This window comes from Anopheles coustani, chromosome 2 (assembly GCF_943734705.1).
Source record: "Anopheles coustani chromosome 2, idAnoCousDA_361_x.2, whole genome shotgun sequence".
Taxonomy (NCBI): Eukaryota; Metazoa; Arthropoda; class Insecta; order Diptera; family Culicidae; genus Anopheles; species Anopheles coustani.
Window position 1 is genome coordinate 43,933,497 of NC_071289.1, and position 17,043 is coordinate 43,950,539.

General features: G+C 42.4%; 2 protein-coding genes across 2 annotated transcripts in view; one reads left to right on the forward strand and one right to left on the reverse strand.

The window, feature by feature from the left end:
* LOC131263363 (vesicular glutamate transporter 1) overlaps positions 1–14,427 on the forward strand; it is a 35,771-nt gene extending 21,344 nt beyond the window's left edge. The window contains exons 2-7 of the mRNA XM_058265551.1: positions 2,353–2,638; positions 5,714–5,947; positions 6,045–6,509; positions 6,578–6,763; positions 6,839–7,024; positions 9,747–14,427. Coding sequence (XP_058121534.1) covers positions 2,353–2,638; positions 5,714–5,947; positions 6,045–6,509; positions 6,578–6,763; positions 6,839–7,024; positions 9,747–10,142 — 1,753 coding nt within the window. The 3' untranslated portion in view covers positions 10,143–14,427. The remainder of the gene's footprint in view (positions 1–2,352; positions 2,639–5,713; positions 5,948–6,044; positions 6,510–6,577; positions 6,764–6,838; positions 7,025–9,746) is intronic.
* Positions 14,428–15,160: 733 nt separating this feature from the next.
* On the reverse strand, positions 15,161–16,452 carry LOC131264429 (phospholipase A1 member A). The gene is made up of 3 exons (XM_058266731.1): positions 15,681–16,452; positions 15,431–15,599; positions 15,161–15,362 (listed from the first exon to the last, which is right to left on the reverse strand). The coding sequence occupies exons 1-3, from the start codon at positions 16,450–16,452 to the stop codon at positions 15,245–15,247; spliced, it is 1,059 nt and encodes a 352-aa protein (XP_058122714.1). The 3' UTR covers positions 15,161–15,244.
* Between the last annotated feature and the right edge of the window lie 591 nt (positions 16,453–17,043).

Below are 17,043 nucleotides of genomic sequence, written 5' to 3' on the forward strand. Positions count from 1 at the left end.
ATTGTTTGGTGTCGGGCCGACACGTGCTTGACGGCGAAATTGATATTTATGCGCTAGGAAACAACGCACAGGGGTGTATGGCAACCGTTGGCGTTGGCTTCATTTGCATGTTGCGTTCCACTGGCGGATGTCTGAGGCAATAAATTTCGATTAAGTATGAACATGGTCCACTGGTGCAATGTACTATGTCTGTATGAGATATAGGTAATCCATCTGTGGCTCGTGATGGTTAAAATGGAGGCGGGATGTTTTTTCATCGAGTTTTATTTAAAACTCCTTTAGTCTTGGGGTTGTTTTACACTTAAAATAAAGGATTCAATAATATAGTTCGTCAATATATGGTAATGTTTATCCTAAACTCATAATTATTTTGACCCATAGTGTGCTATTCTGATTATCGTTCAAGATAAGCCTGGCAAGATCCCATTTCTGATGCAATCAATCTCATGCACCCGTCCCAAAAAGTTAGTCAGGATTAGTAAACATCCGCCCAGCTCATTCGATAAGTTTGTCGATGACCGATCAATACGTGTGCATTTTCCCCTAATCTTTCCTTGGAAAAGCTCATCAACGTCATCATTATCGTCATCGCCGTCAGCACAAACATAACCCTCCAATCCTCTTGAAGAACGATGATGTAACCAAATCTCGAGCACGAAGCTATGTTGCAATGATGGCAAAGTTTATCATCGCTTTTCAGGGATCGAATAGTCGGAAATTCAATTTCATCACTCGGAGAAAATTCTCCACCAGGAGGAGATGTGGTGCACTTTTGTCGAATCATCCAAACGTTTCGGAAGGGAATTTTGTTTTTGAGCGTGTTCGAGGGCGGATATTAGTAAACAATGTTAGCGAACTTCTGGTTAGTAACTTAATTATGTTTGTCAACGATAATTCCGGCCAGACGACAGGGTTTTCCATTCCGTTTGATTTTTTTTACATGTTTTCGTTGGGAAAAGTATAAATCTGACGGGTTTATGTTCTATTCTTGAATGCACGAATCCGGCCTTAGCTAAAATCAAAACCTCTCACCACAGAATGGGCATTCCAACCCTCCGGGTTTGTCTCTCTGCACGACCACCGGATTGAACCAAGCCAGACCTGATGTCTGGTGGATGAAAGGATAATTTTGTTTCATTCGCCATTACAATCCTGTCTGGTCGGAGACAAACCGAGGGAGTCCTCGCAACAAGGCGACGACTAGACGCGTCGTCGTCGTCGTCGTCGTTGTCGTCGTCGGTTCTTGTTTTGCGGCTTGTTTATTGGGTGACATTTATCAAATCAATTATTTTTTATGCTTCCAAGTGCCACTTTTTTCCTTTTTACTTTGTTCCATAGGAGATGAAATATTTTGCGATTTATTGCTCACCGTAAAGTTTGGTGAGTGAAGCAATTTGTTGTCGCTAAGTGGAAGTCTGATTTTAGAGTGATGCTTGGTGTTCCATCGGTAAGGAACTAACAGCTACACGTGGCGATAGTAATCGATCGAATATACCTTCCTTATGGCGGGGAAGTTAACTTGTACTGCATCTTGAACGGAGAGCGTCGTCTTTCGGTTTCCTCGTCGGTTCGCCTAGGCTCGTTTAGTGCGGGACAAATGTGGCTCATAATCATAATCGTAGAGCCTAACGAAGGATTCTTTACGGCGACAGCCGCAAATGAGAACGACAAATTTGCCATCCCATTCGGGTAGGATGGAAAACTTTGCGAAAAACAAGGAGCTGGTCGCACACAGAATACGATGAAGAACATTGTCGTCTTCATGAAGTATCGTACTGGTTCTACACTGTTAACAGGCTTTGGAATTTCCTTGCTTCAGTCTACCGAGGGGTTTTCCCGAACGAACACGATATAAAGAGCTTCTCCATTACAAGCTACTCTAAGGCCCGTTTTCTCTCGATTTCCCTACACTTATCCCCGCCGTGTTCGGTGTGCGGAAAAATGAATCATCCAACGCAAATGTGTGCTCCCCTTAAAGATCGTCTTCCAGCGAAGAAAGCGGAATCATCTCCGTCTGCTCAAGGGTACAAAGACGACTTCGCGCGAACCTTACGCGTGGACGGAAATGACGTTAAGTGGGTCTTTCTCATTTAATTTCGTTTTCTCAATTATATTTCGGTGGCGGGCACGGGCGTGTATTTTCCTGACAGGCTGTTGAAGTTTGAGTAAAAGTAAGACAAAAGAACTGAAGAAATATGTATGAAAAAACAATTTGTCATTCTGGAAAAAAATTTGTAGGATAGAATTTGAGTGTAAAACTTGTTGATATCGTTGATTTGAACTGCGCTAAACTAAACTAAACTAAACTGTACGAATGCAATATAAAATCAATCTTTCCTTCTGTCCTTTCAGTGCCGGCTTCGAAAAGTTCGAAATGCCCAAACATGGCTACGACCAGATGGACGGGGCGGCGGTCGGGGGCGCCTACCAGGCGGACACCGGGGGCAACGATTCGCCGATGTCGTTCGAAGAGATCGAGCGTCCCCCGCTGCGCCATGTCGACAAGTACGTCCGGGCGGAGTGTCCCTGCATCAAGACGACCCGCTACACGATCTCGCTGATGACCTGCTTGGGCTTCATCATTTCGTTCGGCATGCGCTGCAACATGGGCATGGCCAAGCTGCAGTTCGAGAATGGGGTAAGTGAGTCTCTCCCAATCCTTTCATTTCGACTTTTCGTCCCATTACCTTCGATGTGGTGCTAGCGTGAGTCCACCTTCCGAAAAAGGAAGCACACGCGTTGCTTTTAGCCGTTGATAATTATTCGACACGTGTCGTCACCGATGTCCTTTTTTTTGTGTGAGCGATCGGTGCGTTTCGATTAGAATTTTCGCTACGCTTTACCTTTCCCTACATGAAGCCGGAACATTCCATCCTGGCCCTGTTTGTAGGCTCATTGTGTCACGTAGGTGTCTTTGAAGAATGGAATGAATCGTGTTGGCTCCAAAATATCGTGCAATTTATGTTACCGTCGCCAAGCGTCAGTATAAGCGACCGTCGATAGAAGTGAGCAGGGAGAAAAAAGGAAATTACAATGTAGGACCATTTTCCGGAGAGATTCCTGAGCGATCCGAGTCGTTTGGCGGAGGTAAATGAAAGATAATGAAGCGGGCAACATAAAGCACTACCTATAGTATTTTTCCCCGGTTCGAGTCGATATGCAATAATAGATAACGGCGACGATACACACGCGTGTGCACACGGTCGCAAGCAGGATACCATCGACGAACCCGAATGACTGACCATTTTCGGTTCCCCGGATATAGTGGGGGACTGGAAAAGAGAGAAAAATGTTGGATCAAAATCCGATGGAAAAATATGAAATTTTATGGAGTCAAACATAATGGAAGCATTTATTAGAGAAATGCGACGACAAAAGATGATAATTTTTTATTCATGAGTCATTGCGCCGAGGGTTTTCCCGTTCATCGATGACGGCTAGTCGGGAAATTGAGAGGGAAGGGGGTGCCGAGTAGCGGCCGGGTACATAAAAGGGACCTGTGTTCGCCGTCATCAATTCGGTCGATGAACGAGGGATGCATAATGACACGAATAAGGAGGGACGGAGGGTTGGACTGAAGGAAACGGATAACGAAATGGCGAGTCGGGCGGAAAAACTGCCGGAAACGAGCATAAAAAGGCAAGAAAATGACAACAAACCTCGGGCCTCGTGCGATCCATCGACGCCACGCTGAGAGTACGCCATTCATGATGCGCTAACGGATGTCGTTTCCCGTTGGATTTCTTCTCTTTATTTCTAGTTTGCTTGCTTTGGTTTGACTGGCAGTTTGGCAACACTTTCGTTCTTTTGTTTGGCCTATGACCGTAAAAAAATGCTTCGTTTCCGGTTGCATCGGGTCGATTTAACATTAGGAAATGGATTTATGTAAATGCACACTCCAGGTTCAATGAGTACAAATAAAAACTGCTTAACAAAGATGTCAAAAGATTACATAAGAATTTTCATACTCGAAATTTCGAGTTTTCTGTGATTATAATTGAAAATAAATTAAATTGATTACTTAACGCTTTTGTTTAACAATAGATATGAGATCTTCTACGAGAGAGTTAAAACTTGTTAAGCTTTAGTTAAAAGCTAGTCAAAAATAAGAAAAAATATATGAAACGAATCGTTCATCAGAAGAATAAAAATAAATAATTCATGTACTCGAAAACATACCTAGAGCTATTCTACAATATTTTTAATTAATGTGTTGTACATAGCTTTAGAACATTATCTTTATCAATAATCGATCTATAGATTTATTCTAAAATGGATGTTAATCTTTTCTTTACTTTTATAATTCTTCGTTTCATCATCAATGTTTCAAGTACACGAGAAGCATGCTTTCAAATCAAGATAAGCAAATGTAATATACCACTAGTGCCAACCTCTTAAGTCTCAAGTCAGAAATATACAAATTAATAAATATTATGAAACGGGCATGTATCTAATTACAGTCTACTACCATTTTAAGTGTAACATTGACCTATTAGTTAGTGTTAGAAAGTAAAAAAAAATAAAAATTAAAGTGTTTTAAGTGGGGAAAATGTTTCCATATGAAATGTTTCCAATGAAAGCACAAAAAAAAACAAAAAAAAAATCAAAAGTGTTGTAAGTTGGGAAAAATTTTCCATATCACAACCTTCTTGTGAATTGTTAACCAAATGCCATGCCATAACGGAAAAGCGAGTATTTTCCGAAACTGTTCGTAGTTAGTTACAGTTCTAGCGTTTTAAGCGTAAAATCCGTAACTTTTCACTATTCGCAAAGCGTGTCTATCATTGATACAAGAATGGAAAGTTATTCTTTCCAAACTTCCACCATTCAACAGTAGTAGTACACTATATTGGTCGAGACGGACTAAGGGATTTAAGGGCCTTAAGCGATAATGAGTTGAGGCCCCAAAAACATGCTTTATAACACTTTTTCACCACTCATATGTTTTCTTTACTCACCCATATTACATCTGAAATAGCTTTTCGATCATTTCACAACTTTTTCAACTCAACAAGACCTTTTTTCTGTTTCAAAGTTTCAAAAGTTTCAAAGTGTTTCAAAGGCAAAGTTTTCAAAACGTGGAGGATTATGTCCAAATATAGAAATGTACAAGAGATTTTGCTAATTCATATATTGCCATACTCCAACCGTTCTGAGAGGATTCTTTGTTCAACCGTTCTGATAGGATAATATACGTTAGTGGATTGATCTTCTACCGAAACATAGGAAATGATTCTAGTATTGATCCTTGCAGCATAATTGGTGTCAACTTTCATTACCAAAATCCATCAAAATCTAAATTGTCCAAATGTAGCATTCTATACCTACATTTGAAAAATTCATTCATTTGAAAGTAAATCCAAAAAGCCACCAACTCTAGATAAGACAAGTAAAACATCCTTCGACTAAATAATTAATAAGATTTCAACTTTATATTATGAAAATGCGATAAAAAGCACGCGGCTCTGGATAGCTTCGGGTCCTGAGCAGTTGCCTTATTTGCTTTTCCTATGGTCCGCCTCTGGTGCTACAAAAATCTTTTTGCAAGGTGCGTGTGTGATGCCACACTTTACTGTGCTGTGTGTGTTGAGTAGCATACGATTAAACACTAATTTCAATCCTTTTCCCGGAGCATCGAGCTTAGCGTAATCTATCATTTAAAAAAAGCTTATCCAAAATAATATGTTGCTATTTTCTTTTGTTGATTCCATAGTCGGTAAAGTATAACTGGACGGTCGCGATGGAAAGTGCCGTCGACTCGTCGTTCTTCTGGGGCTACTTGGTAACGCAAGTGCCCGGTGGCTTCCTGGCCTCGATGTTCCCGGCGAACCGCATCTTCGGCACGGCCATCGCCATCTCGGCCTTTCTGAATCTGCTCGTCCCGGGCGCCATGATGCTACATCCCACCGTCGTCATTCTGGTGCGAGTCCTGCAGGGTCTGGTGGAGGTGAGTGACTCGGTTCCATAACTTTCTAGACACATCGTACCGAAGGGCTTCATTAGGGATTTAATCCTCTCCTACCGTTTGCCGCAATTTCCTTTAGGGTGTAACTTATCCAGCGTGTCACGGAATCTGGCGATTCTGGGCCCCTCCGCTCGAGCGCTCCCGGTTGGCGACGATGGCGTTCAGCGGGTCGTACGCGGGCGTCGTGATAGGCATGCCCATGTCCGGCATCCTGACCGGTTCAATCAGCTGGCACGCTCCGTTCTACTTCTACGGCGTGATGGGACTCATATGGTACTGCTTCTGGTTGTGGCTGTCGTTCGAGAAACCGCGGCAACATCCAACCATCTCCGTCAAGGAGCTGAAGTACATCGAAAAGTCACTCGGCGAGTCGGTGTCGCTGCCGATGCCGACCATTGCGACGACCCCTTGGCGACACTTTCTCACCTCGATGCCGGTGTACGCGATCATCGTGGCCAACTTTTGCCGCTCGTGGAACTTCTATCTGCTGGTGCTGTATCAGAGTGCATACCTGAAGCACTCGTTTGACTTCCGAATCGAAGAGGTAAAATCTTTGAACGGAAGCAACCGAAGTCAATATGATTGAGGTTTACTTTCCGATTTCTTACACAGACTGGTTTACTGGGAGCACTGCCACACTTGCTGATGACGATCATTGTACCGTTCGGGGGCATGCTGGCCGATCACATCCGAAAGACGGGACTCCTGTCCACCACCAACGTACGGAAGCTGTTCAACTGTGGCGGGTTTGGACTCGAGGGTCTCTTCTTCCTGGTGGTAGCTCACGCCACAAGCTCCGTAAGTACAACCTGTTCTTCTATTTGATGGACTAAAGCACACCTAAACTAAACACAATTCTCTCGTCGGATATAGATGGGCGCCGTGACGGCACTGACGCTCGGAGTGGCCTTTAGTGGGTTCGCAATATCGGGCTACAACGTCAACCATCTGGACATCGCCCCACGTTACGCGAGTATTTTGATGGGAATGTCCAACGGCATCGGGACGATAGCGGGACTAATCTGTCCCATAGCGATAGACCATCTCACCCGAGGGCAGGTAAGACCTAGAAGAAGCTGTTGAGCATGCGTCTACATTCCTAATCGAATTGTCGGCCCGTCGTGCATCACATCAAGTGATGTCCATTATCCAACAATGAAAGCTAGAAGGATGTCTATCCGGTTGCATTGATTCGAGCAACGATTCAGCTAAATAACCCCTCGTCCATTCATTCATTTATCAACCTCCGGCAGAGAGTTTGCTACGATGAAATAAATTAAATTTGTTATGATGTTACACGGCTCGATGGAGCCGAACAAAGCGCGTCCAAGTGCGTTGTGTTGCGCGCAAAAAGCGAAACCCTACACTTGTTCGAACACCGGTGGGAAGTACCTCCCTATATTCTACTACTTTCGGTTCTCTTCTTTTTCACCATAAATGCTGCGGCTGCTTGAAAATGGCTTTTAAAATCTTGAAACTGTAAAACGTTTGAGGAGGGAGATTCCACCAAACCCCTTCCGACGTAGCCCACGGTTTGGGAGATTCCGTTGCCAAGGGATGTGATTTTTGCCGCATCGGCATTTCGAAGCCTGACAGGAAGAAATGGAGTGGGTGAGGTAGATTGTATGGTTTAAGAACTCGAAAGGATAAATCGTTTCGTGAACGACAATAGCTGACAAGGCAGGTTTGCCTTGTTTTTATACCTCGGTCGCGTACGAGTAGAAAGGATGCAAATATTTACAGCCAAACTGAGTTTGGTTGTTTCAACAGTTTTATTAATGATTATTGTAGTAACATTCGAATTAAACTATTCGGTTTACTCCAACACTTTTTTTATAAACAGTAGGTCCTTCTTAATGTTGTTAATAATTTGACTTATTAAATCGGATTTTCAATTAAATGTTGCGTGAATTGGCAGACATTACTTTCACTAACTTTCTCAACATTTTCGTGAACTTTAACTTGAATTGTGGTGATTATTAGAGTTGTGTAATTCTGTCAATGAAAGATTCATGAATTCCAAAGATTCATTAATGTTAAAAGATCAGATAACTAACAAAGCAAAAATGGGTAGAAAGACCTACGTTTTTTAGTCATATGATAGACGCCAAAAGATCCAGGAAAGATTCATAAGGCACAACGCAAGTTATTATGTACCCATGAACATATGTACATATTCACTGCATACGAAACCATTTACTAATCCTCTAATAAAGATCTTATCGATGCTTATTATTTCTAATGCAAACAAATCCTAAGATAATTAAAAACCACTTAAAGCGATCATTTCCTTCATTAATCCGATGATTTAAATCATAGTACTTCTAGGATTAATTAAAAACTTGCGCCAATTGATATAATCTGATTTCCAGAACTGTTTGACTTATGATCAAAACCAAAAATATTTTTATTCGGATCAATTTTACAATGTGTAATCTCACATACTTGTTAAAAATAAAGCCTGTCTCATAGTAAATTGAGCCAAAGAAAGCGCGCTACTCTGGCGCCTCTAGTGGCGTCAGCCGGAAACTAATATTTTTAGTAGTATTAGTAACTAGTAACAATGAAGTTGTGAAAGTTTCAGACCTGTACTATTGTTTTTCGCTGAATGCCGTATTTTGGAAATTGAACGACCAAAAATAAATCCGCACAAATAACTATAACACCAAGGCAACTGAGCAAATTGAAAAGACCGGGAACCCATTAAAACAAAAAACAAAAAAATGAAAAGTATTTTTTTCTGGTACAGTTTTACATAAAGTTTGTTATAAAAATAGGGTTTTACTATTTACGTGTTCCCTGTATTTTTAAATTCACGTATTTTGTTTTTGTTTCCTGCATTAACGCCCATGTCGTGGAATGGGACACCGTTTTCGCAGCCTCCGTTCATTTCCTCTTGCCAAGAACATCTGTAACTGTTCCACCAGTTTGTCTAAGACGAAGTTTTGAGACTGCCCAGTGTTTTTCGATGAGGCGAAACTCTGGGAAATTTGGTTTTGGTACAAAGTGAATCTTATTGGCCCTGTACCACTCTAAGACAACCGTAGAATAATGGCAGGTCGAAAAATCGACAAAAAAAGTATGTGAATTTATAAGAACAGGGGACACGTAAACGGTTAAAAACTATTTTCATAACAAACCTTATGTATAACTGTACGGAAGAAAAATACTTGACTTTTTTTTTACTTTTATTATGGATTCCAGGCCTTGTCAATCTTTCCACCGGCGCTCCAGTTATTTGTGCGGATTTATTTTTGGTCGTTCAATTTCCAAAATACGGCATTTAGCGAAAAACAATAGCACAGGTCTGAAACTTTCACAACTTCATTGTTACTAGTTACTAATACTACTAAAAATATTAGTTTTCGGCTGACGCCACTAGAGGCGCCACAGTAGCGGCATTTCTTTGGCTCAATTTACTATGAGACAGGCTTTACTACTCATTAAAATGAGGAAAAAGATATTCAACTTTGGCAGTAGTGTTTTGTATAACGAACGCAATTAACTTGAGTCAGTTTTGAGAAATTTATGTATATTGGTATTATCGAGATCGCACTTATCAATTTTCACAATTTTTTACATCTCTTGGCGACTCCATCAAAATTGATCTTAAAAAGATAAAAAAATTAATCAAACTCGTACAAAAAAATTATTGAGTAGCTGTACTACAAATGTTTCTGTATGCGAGATATAGATGGCGCTATCCGTATTCGAATTTCGAATTCAGTTGATCGTGCTTAAGGCTTTTCGATAATTCAAAAATAATTAATTCTTTTTGCAGCCAAAATCATGCTGGTCGACGGTGTTCACGATAGCAGCGACGGTGCATCTGGTGGGTATCACCTTCTATGCCATATTTGCATCCGGGGAGCTGCAGCCCTGGGCAGAACCCACGCTGGACGAGCAACGAGCCTGGGATCCGGTCGGAACGGGCTACGAGAAGGAGACGACATTCAACGGAGATCCAACCGGTGAAGGAGGCGGTGGGACGGGTATGGTCCCACCGTTCGGAGATCCAACAGCACAAATCAACAGCACCAAAACGGTCAGCTACGGAGCGGTACAGCACGTCACTGGGAACCCGTTCGCGCACCCGAACGCCATCAGTGAGGAACCGGTGCAGCCGGAAGCGAGGGATACGTACTTACACGGAAACCCTACTGAGCGTACCTATTGACCTGCTCGAATGAAGAAAACCGTAACATTCAACGTCAACTAGGTCCTCACTGTGGACGCAATAACCTGTATCTTTCGTTGGCGCGAGTGACCCCTCATGTGGTGTCTTCTTATATCGTTGGGACGCACTCGACGCCACTACTAATCAAAATCTGTGTCTCTTCGAATAAAGGGGATAGGAGTAAACAAATGAGCACTGAGTAATGGACGAACGAACGACGCGTGGAACGAGGATTTTGGGATTGAGGCGAACGAAATCCCGCTAGGTGGTAATGATCAGTCATACAAACAAGTAAAATTTAACCCTGCTTAAGCAATTACAACCACTAGATAGTATCTAACAAATATTTAAACCAGAAACTAGCGCGCAGATGCACATCGTATTTACAACCGCGTCGGAGGGTGTGTACATACACGTAACAAACGCATATAACGTATGGATAAATGGATAAATATATTAATGCATATATAAAATATGATCAAGATTATAATAATCGACTACTGCCGTAAGTAAACATATACTAACGATGCAGAATAACTGAAGATACAACTGTTAAGACAACGCACTGAGTAACAGATAGAGAAATCCTTTTTTTCCCAACTGCATCGATCCGGTTCGACCGATCCTTGCTATAGAGACGTGTAAGTTCAACGTGTAAAGGCACAAATCAAACATGGTAGTTTAATGGCATAACACACAAGCAAACACAGACGATAAAAAAGTGGACAAAGCTCCTGAGGTTGAACGCAAAGCCTTTCACCGTGGGAGTTATGAACAATAATCGGACAAAACACTTCGAGTGGATGGATATCCCAACACAATGGGCAGCGAGGATATTGATCTTGATCAACAATGAACCGTATATGAAACAAACACAAACCATACTCTACGATAAGCATATATCGCACTATCAGTTACTTATACATAGCGTAAGGTAGCTTCTCTTCGGTCATAGGTCTGTAAAAATATGCAACTCGACGAAAAACAGTTTCTTTCAAACTAAAAGAGTCAATTGGACGAGTGTCGGTCGGTTCCCAGCTACCGGAACACAGCAGATGGAACCGGTTGGACACGGAACAACACATACGGCAGACTAGCGTCTCGTTGGTGTAAGAAAGGTTCAGGTGGGAGTTGAATGAACGACTAATGTGTTTTAAGATGAAGCCTAATCTGCGGCACGTCATAAAGGTTCCCAACTCCTCTTTTACCTACCTTCCGTTCGATTGATGTCCTTTGGTCTCCTGAAATCGGTGGGAAGGTTCATTTAATGATTCCATTAACACCCGAAAAGAGCATCGCACCTTCCGAAACCGAACCGGCCCGAAGAGCCACCGAAGATGGCATTGTAAGTAAATAAGTTTAGAGATAAAAGAAGTTAAATTTGAGGTGTTTCACTCACTCTCAAAGGCTGTGGCGACAATAATAAAACCCGGGAAGGTCAGCAAAATGGCCCAACCGGTACGATAATCGTAAGCATAATTGCGGTTTTGTGATCGCGCAGGGAAAGAGGTTCATTCCGTTTGTTAATTATTGGAGTAGGAAGGAATAATAAGGCAAAATAAGTGGCTGATGTGGCCCAACATGAACTAACCAGAAGATAAACATTAGCCTCAATGCATGGATTACCGAAGACGTATTGTAGACGTTGAGTTCCGTTTTAAATAAGATTCACTTTGTTCAACGCTGCTGGCATTGCAGAAAACCCGTTGTGCTGCGAATGTGACAGAAAAACAATAATACAACTCTTGTAGCTTGTAAGTTCGCCAATGTAGTCCTATGTTGACCTAATCCCAACCCCTATCCCTGCTCCTCCCGTTCGCACCCGAACATACACCTAGTACTACACAAACCTGTTCAGTGATATGTAGTGAATTTACCAACAACAGCTCATCAACAAAAGTAAATCGTTGCAAAATGCGAAGTGAAACCGATAGTAGTGGCATAAGTTGCGGCGTGTCCTAGTCGTACCCACCGCGTCGACGGTGAATGATTGGATCGGAGAAACAACTATTGGGGACTGCATATTGGCACATGGAACCAGAATGATTCTACCTTGGGTTCAAAATGAGAAAGATATAAGGACATGAGAAAAACTCTGTTCTGGGATTCTAAATTGATCAATATTCTTTTACGGAAACACTCCAGGTCAGAATCATTTGCCGTACTCGTTGGGGGAGACACTGAGTGGGCAGGGCACGATGCTCAATGCTTCAAACCTATATCCTGGGTAAAGTTGTACATACCTAGAAAAAAAAGAAAAAATAAATAACGAATTTTCTCGCCAACATGGCATATAAGGGCTACGAATAGTTCAGTGGGAAGGAAACCTAGTCCTTCTCCAGTAGCGTATGTGCGGATGTGCGTTCATGCAGATAAACGGGTATTACGGCACTTGTTAAGGATGGTTAGAGTATATGTGATGTACAGGTGTACATGTGTATGATTTTGGAAATAGTACTAAACATTACAATCGAACACAAACACAAACACGTGAACACGCGTGTCTCTTACGGAAACGTGACCCCTATACGCGATCAATTGAAATTTTAGTGACATTAGATAGCCTTAGTTCCCTCGTTCTCGAAACCGGATAAGCGATCGTAAAACCCACTATCAATCGATCGAAAGTCCTATCTATCTCGACCGACTTGTTCACCTCCTCCTCTTCCGGTATGGTTTGTTCCCGGTTCGTTTAGAAACATTCTCCGTACTTAAGGCGCCTGCGAGACGAAGCTGCCCTTCTCGTGTAAGATTATAAACAAGCGGACCTGTACTAGAGAATAGTTTCGTAGCGCTGCAGTTTAGGACAGCTAAACTTGTCAAAGATACCAAAGTAGAATAGAAGAAACATCACGTCACAGTTGACCTGTGAATCGGTGGTGGAAATTTCTCCCATTGCCCGTAGTATTACCACAGATTCATGAACCCACGCACACAGTATAGTACCAGGATGGCAATCTCCGATGGCTTCATCCTCCCTTTTCCGGTAGAGTATCCTTCCCAAACGTGTCATGCAGCACCCGAGTGCACTGATAAGAGATAAAAACACGATATGTAAAAACAGAGACGATGTTTCACTAAAAACTTGTTAAGCTTATACGAGAAAACTATTGTTCGTTTGTGTTGAGAATTTCATTTCTTACCCTCTCTACTATTTATGTTTTCATTACCGAAGTAACGGTCGGTCTGTTGTTGTTGTTGTTTGCTGAACATATTTTATTCATAACATGAACATATTTTCAATCTTCCAATGAAGCATTCCCTTGTTGGGAACATTGGTCGAGTTGGATGGTTGGATCTGCCGCGCTGTACCCGAAAGCTTCGAATCATCCACCATCCAACAAACCCAAATGGTAATGCATTACCACAACAATACAAGAATATTACGCAAAACATGATCGCAAAACTTGAGCCAGCAAGTGGTTCAACTAGTTGTAGGTGTTGTTGTTTCACGGAGTATTATGCGGCTAAGCTGCATACCATACATCTATATACATAAAGATATATAACTACAAAATAGTGTAGCATACTTTCCGGCTTCAATAGGAAATATCGCATGAAATATACGTTGTGTTTATTAATCTATAAAACTCCCCCAACTGTACATTACATAGCGCGACATAGCACTTATCTATATACAGTGCAGAACAGTATATAGTAGACAAGACTTACCATCAAATAAAATGTATCTATTCTGTACGCAAATATGTGTCGGGTCGGAAGAAAGGGAAGGAAAAAATGACTTGAAAACCAAAACCAAAAAACTCACTACAAAACGAATAATCAATCCTGACACACACGCAGCTTCATTATGATAAGCAAATCTCGTCTCGTTGTTGTAATCGCATCATAATCGAACACGCCGTTACTGTGCTCTAAGTCTGTTTGTTTGTATGTATGTTTGTATGACCGTGCGTGCGTGTGTATGTAGGAGACGAAGCGGGGGAGGTGTGCCGGAGTGAGAATCCGAGAAAATGAAGCTATGAAAATCCACTTGTTCTAATACACAACACAACTACAAATTAAAGTGTTTAGCAGTTAAGTAACTAATCCTCATTGGCAATAGCGTTCCAAAAATGACGTGTATGAAATTTACCACCTTCTATCAGATTGACGCACGAAGTGCACCAGCGTGCGGGCGTGCAGTAATGTAAAGTGAAGGAAAAACTAAGACGATCGTAGAAATATTCCAGAATATCGTGCACACACAGTGCAAAAAACGAAGAAATCGAACGAAAAGGCATCCAATAAAAGTGCGCATATTTAAATTGTTGAAATGAATCAACCCCGAACATGCTGTGCTTTATTTTACTCTTGTATTGCTTTGAGTTGTCCCAACGCCGAAAATTTGTTCCACTATTTCGCCCTACGTCTTACCTCTTTACCTCCTAATCACATCCACCCGCCTTAGCCTAATCCTATGTACAGTGTATTTTAATCGGTAACCTCTTGTCGCTCGAACATCGCCATGCTTGGACAAGCGAGTGGAATTAAATTTTTAATTTTTACCTTCTGACTGCGACTTTTCCTCTCTGGGTTCGGGTTCTTAGCCAACCATCTCGGCGGTATCGGACCAAACTACACCCTTCTTGATGAGACTAATGAAGCGTAGACTACCGTTTGGGGTATAATTAATAGACTGCGTCAACGGTTTCGTCGTGGTCCGCCCGGCTTTGAAGGCGGATTAATGAACCGTGAATGGCATGTCTTGATTGCATCTGCTGTCGTTTGGCCTGTCGCAAAGTTGCGCGAATGAAAATGATATGTACACAGTGACTACCAAGCTTTACCTCCTAGAGATCCTAAGAAAATTATCGTTACTAATACTAGTATTCTGCTACTATCGATTTGAATCCAGCTGTTATTTCGGCGATCTTGAAAACGGGCACAACTTTCGGTATTTTGCTTTTGGCTAGTATTATAACTACGCTGATACGGATCCACTTCTCTGGAGGAATATGGTCACAATGGATTCTTCAAAAGGGCGATGTGACGTTTAAATGTCACAGATCCTTTACTCTCTATTGTTTCGTTGTTCATTATGCGCGCGGAATATCACAACCATGTTGCTTTTGACGAATACTCTTCCACCTCACCGGTTTCTACTTTCGCCGGACACCGGCATAGTCGGAGTTTTTGGCCGTCCGTCGGTTTTTGCCCGGGAATCCACGAGCGTATGGAGGTTTCGCATTTGTGGTGACATAGTACACTCCACGTGCTCTGAAAAGAAACAGTTTTGAGACGTTAGCCAGAGCTTCAAATGATTCTTGACTGCCCATACTACTCACCTCCGTGACAGATGTTCTCCCATGAGGACGTAATCGGAATCTTTCGGCTCACACCAACCGAGAAGGTAGGATATCAGCGTAGGACAAGGACCGGCCCAGAACCCTCGTTCGCTATTGATGGACTCGATAAAATATGGTGTCACTTTAGTGTGATCACACGCCAGTGTTTCTAAAGGTAGAAAACATATCCAAAATGTCGATCACTAAATATTTTGTACTAGGCATCTCGAACGGTTTGGAGATTACTTACGAAAAATGGTGGAACTGGCGCATCCCGGCTGGCTGGTACCACCGTTGACGTAGAAATCCGCATGACCTCCCGGGCTCCACTGTCCCAGAATGCCCGCCCCGGTGTGAATGATGTCCACAAAGTGCGCATCGGACGGATCGAGATCGCGGGAATTGTTCGCACCGGCGTAAAAGAAGATCGTCGGATCAAGACCAGTAATTCGGCCCAGTTTTCCCTCGGTAGGAGTCAGGTAGTTCGCCACCAGACCGGCAATGTGCGCTCCGACGCTGTATCCGATCAGGTGCATATCATCCGGAGGAACTCCACGCGGATGGTTTGCAATGTACTTGACCAGCTGGGATACGCAGAGACTTCCGAACCGGGGAGCCCACTCGATCTGGCTCAGACAAGGTTCCGTTACGGCCGATCCGTAGTCCACGATGATGATGTTATAATTGCCTCGAGTGAAGTATGCTTTCCGCATGTCCGGACTGGGTGAAAGGTTTCGTCCGCCACCGAATCCATGGATGACGATCTTCACCGGATGCGATGGGTTCCAGTGCGTGTAGTAGAGCGACTCCGGGTCCAGCACGTCGATCAATTCGGGCTTCTGCTGCGTCCGGCGTGTGTAAAGGTAGAACTTGATGCGTGGATGCGGACACCGGTATGGTTTTTCCAGACATGAGGTTGTGTTGAACACATTGTTGGTCTCTTGCTTCTGAGCTAAGGTGGTAAAGACGAACAAGGATAGAACGACAAAGTAAAGTAAAACGGTTAGATAGCGCCGAAACATCGCTACTCTGTTTGACGTGCGCGAATAGACTGAGGATCAGTGATGCAAGATCCAAGAACTGCGAAGCCAAACAGAAAAAAACCCTTCGTCGATCGAAACTCTAGGGGTGTGCCCGCGCTACTCGAAAGCTTGTTGGAATCGCGATGAACATCCATTTTCATGAAGGTTATAATTGACCCACATGGTAGTAGCCTTGCGCACGATGAGGTTGGCTACATAACCCAACCAAAAGCGTGTTTAAGTGGCAGTAGCCTAAGCATGATTACGAGATGATTTAAAAAACATAAAAGACATTATTTTATGCGACATCATTCTTGATGAATGCTGTTACAATTAATTAAATAAGCTCAATGAAGAATGATGTACAACTATGGCCGTTTACTTCTAGTAATCAACAATGTTGATGCTATGAGCTATTAAGGTCAATGGGCAGAATAACATGTTTATTTATCTAGATATTTTTCCACTATCTATTCAATTTGAATAAACTATGTATAACATGGTTGAAATAAATAAAGCTGAACATTTTACATTGCCCTAAGTAGAACTTGATTATAACCTTCGTGTTTTATATTTTAAGTTTTGCCTATC

Excerpts from the sequence above, each read along its gene's own strand:
- LOC131264429 (XM_058266731.1), bottom strand. The coding sequence starts at position 16,452 with ATGTTTCGGCGCTATCTAACCGTTTTACTTTACTTTGTCGTTCTATCC. Across the intron at positions 15,600-15,680 it reads CGCCAGTTCCACCATTTTTC|AAACACTGGCGTGTGATCAC; the intron begins GTAAGTAATCTC and ends TTCTACCTTTAG. Across the intron at positions 15,363-15,430 it reads GGAGAACATCTGTCACGGAG|AGCACGTGGAGTGTACTATG; the intron begins GTGAGTAGTATG and ends GTTTCTTTTCAG.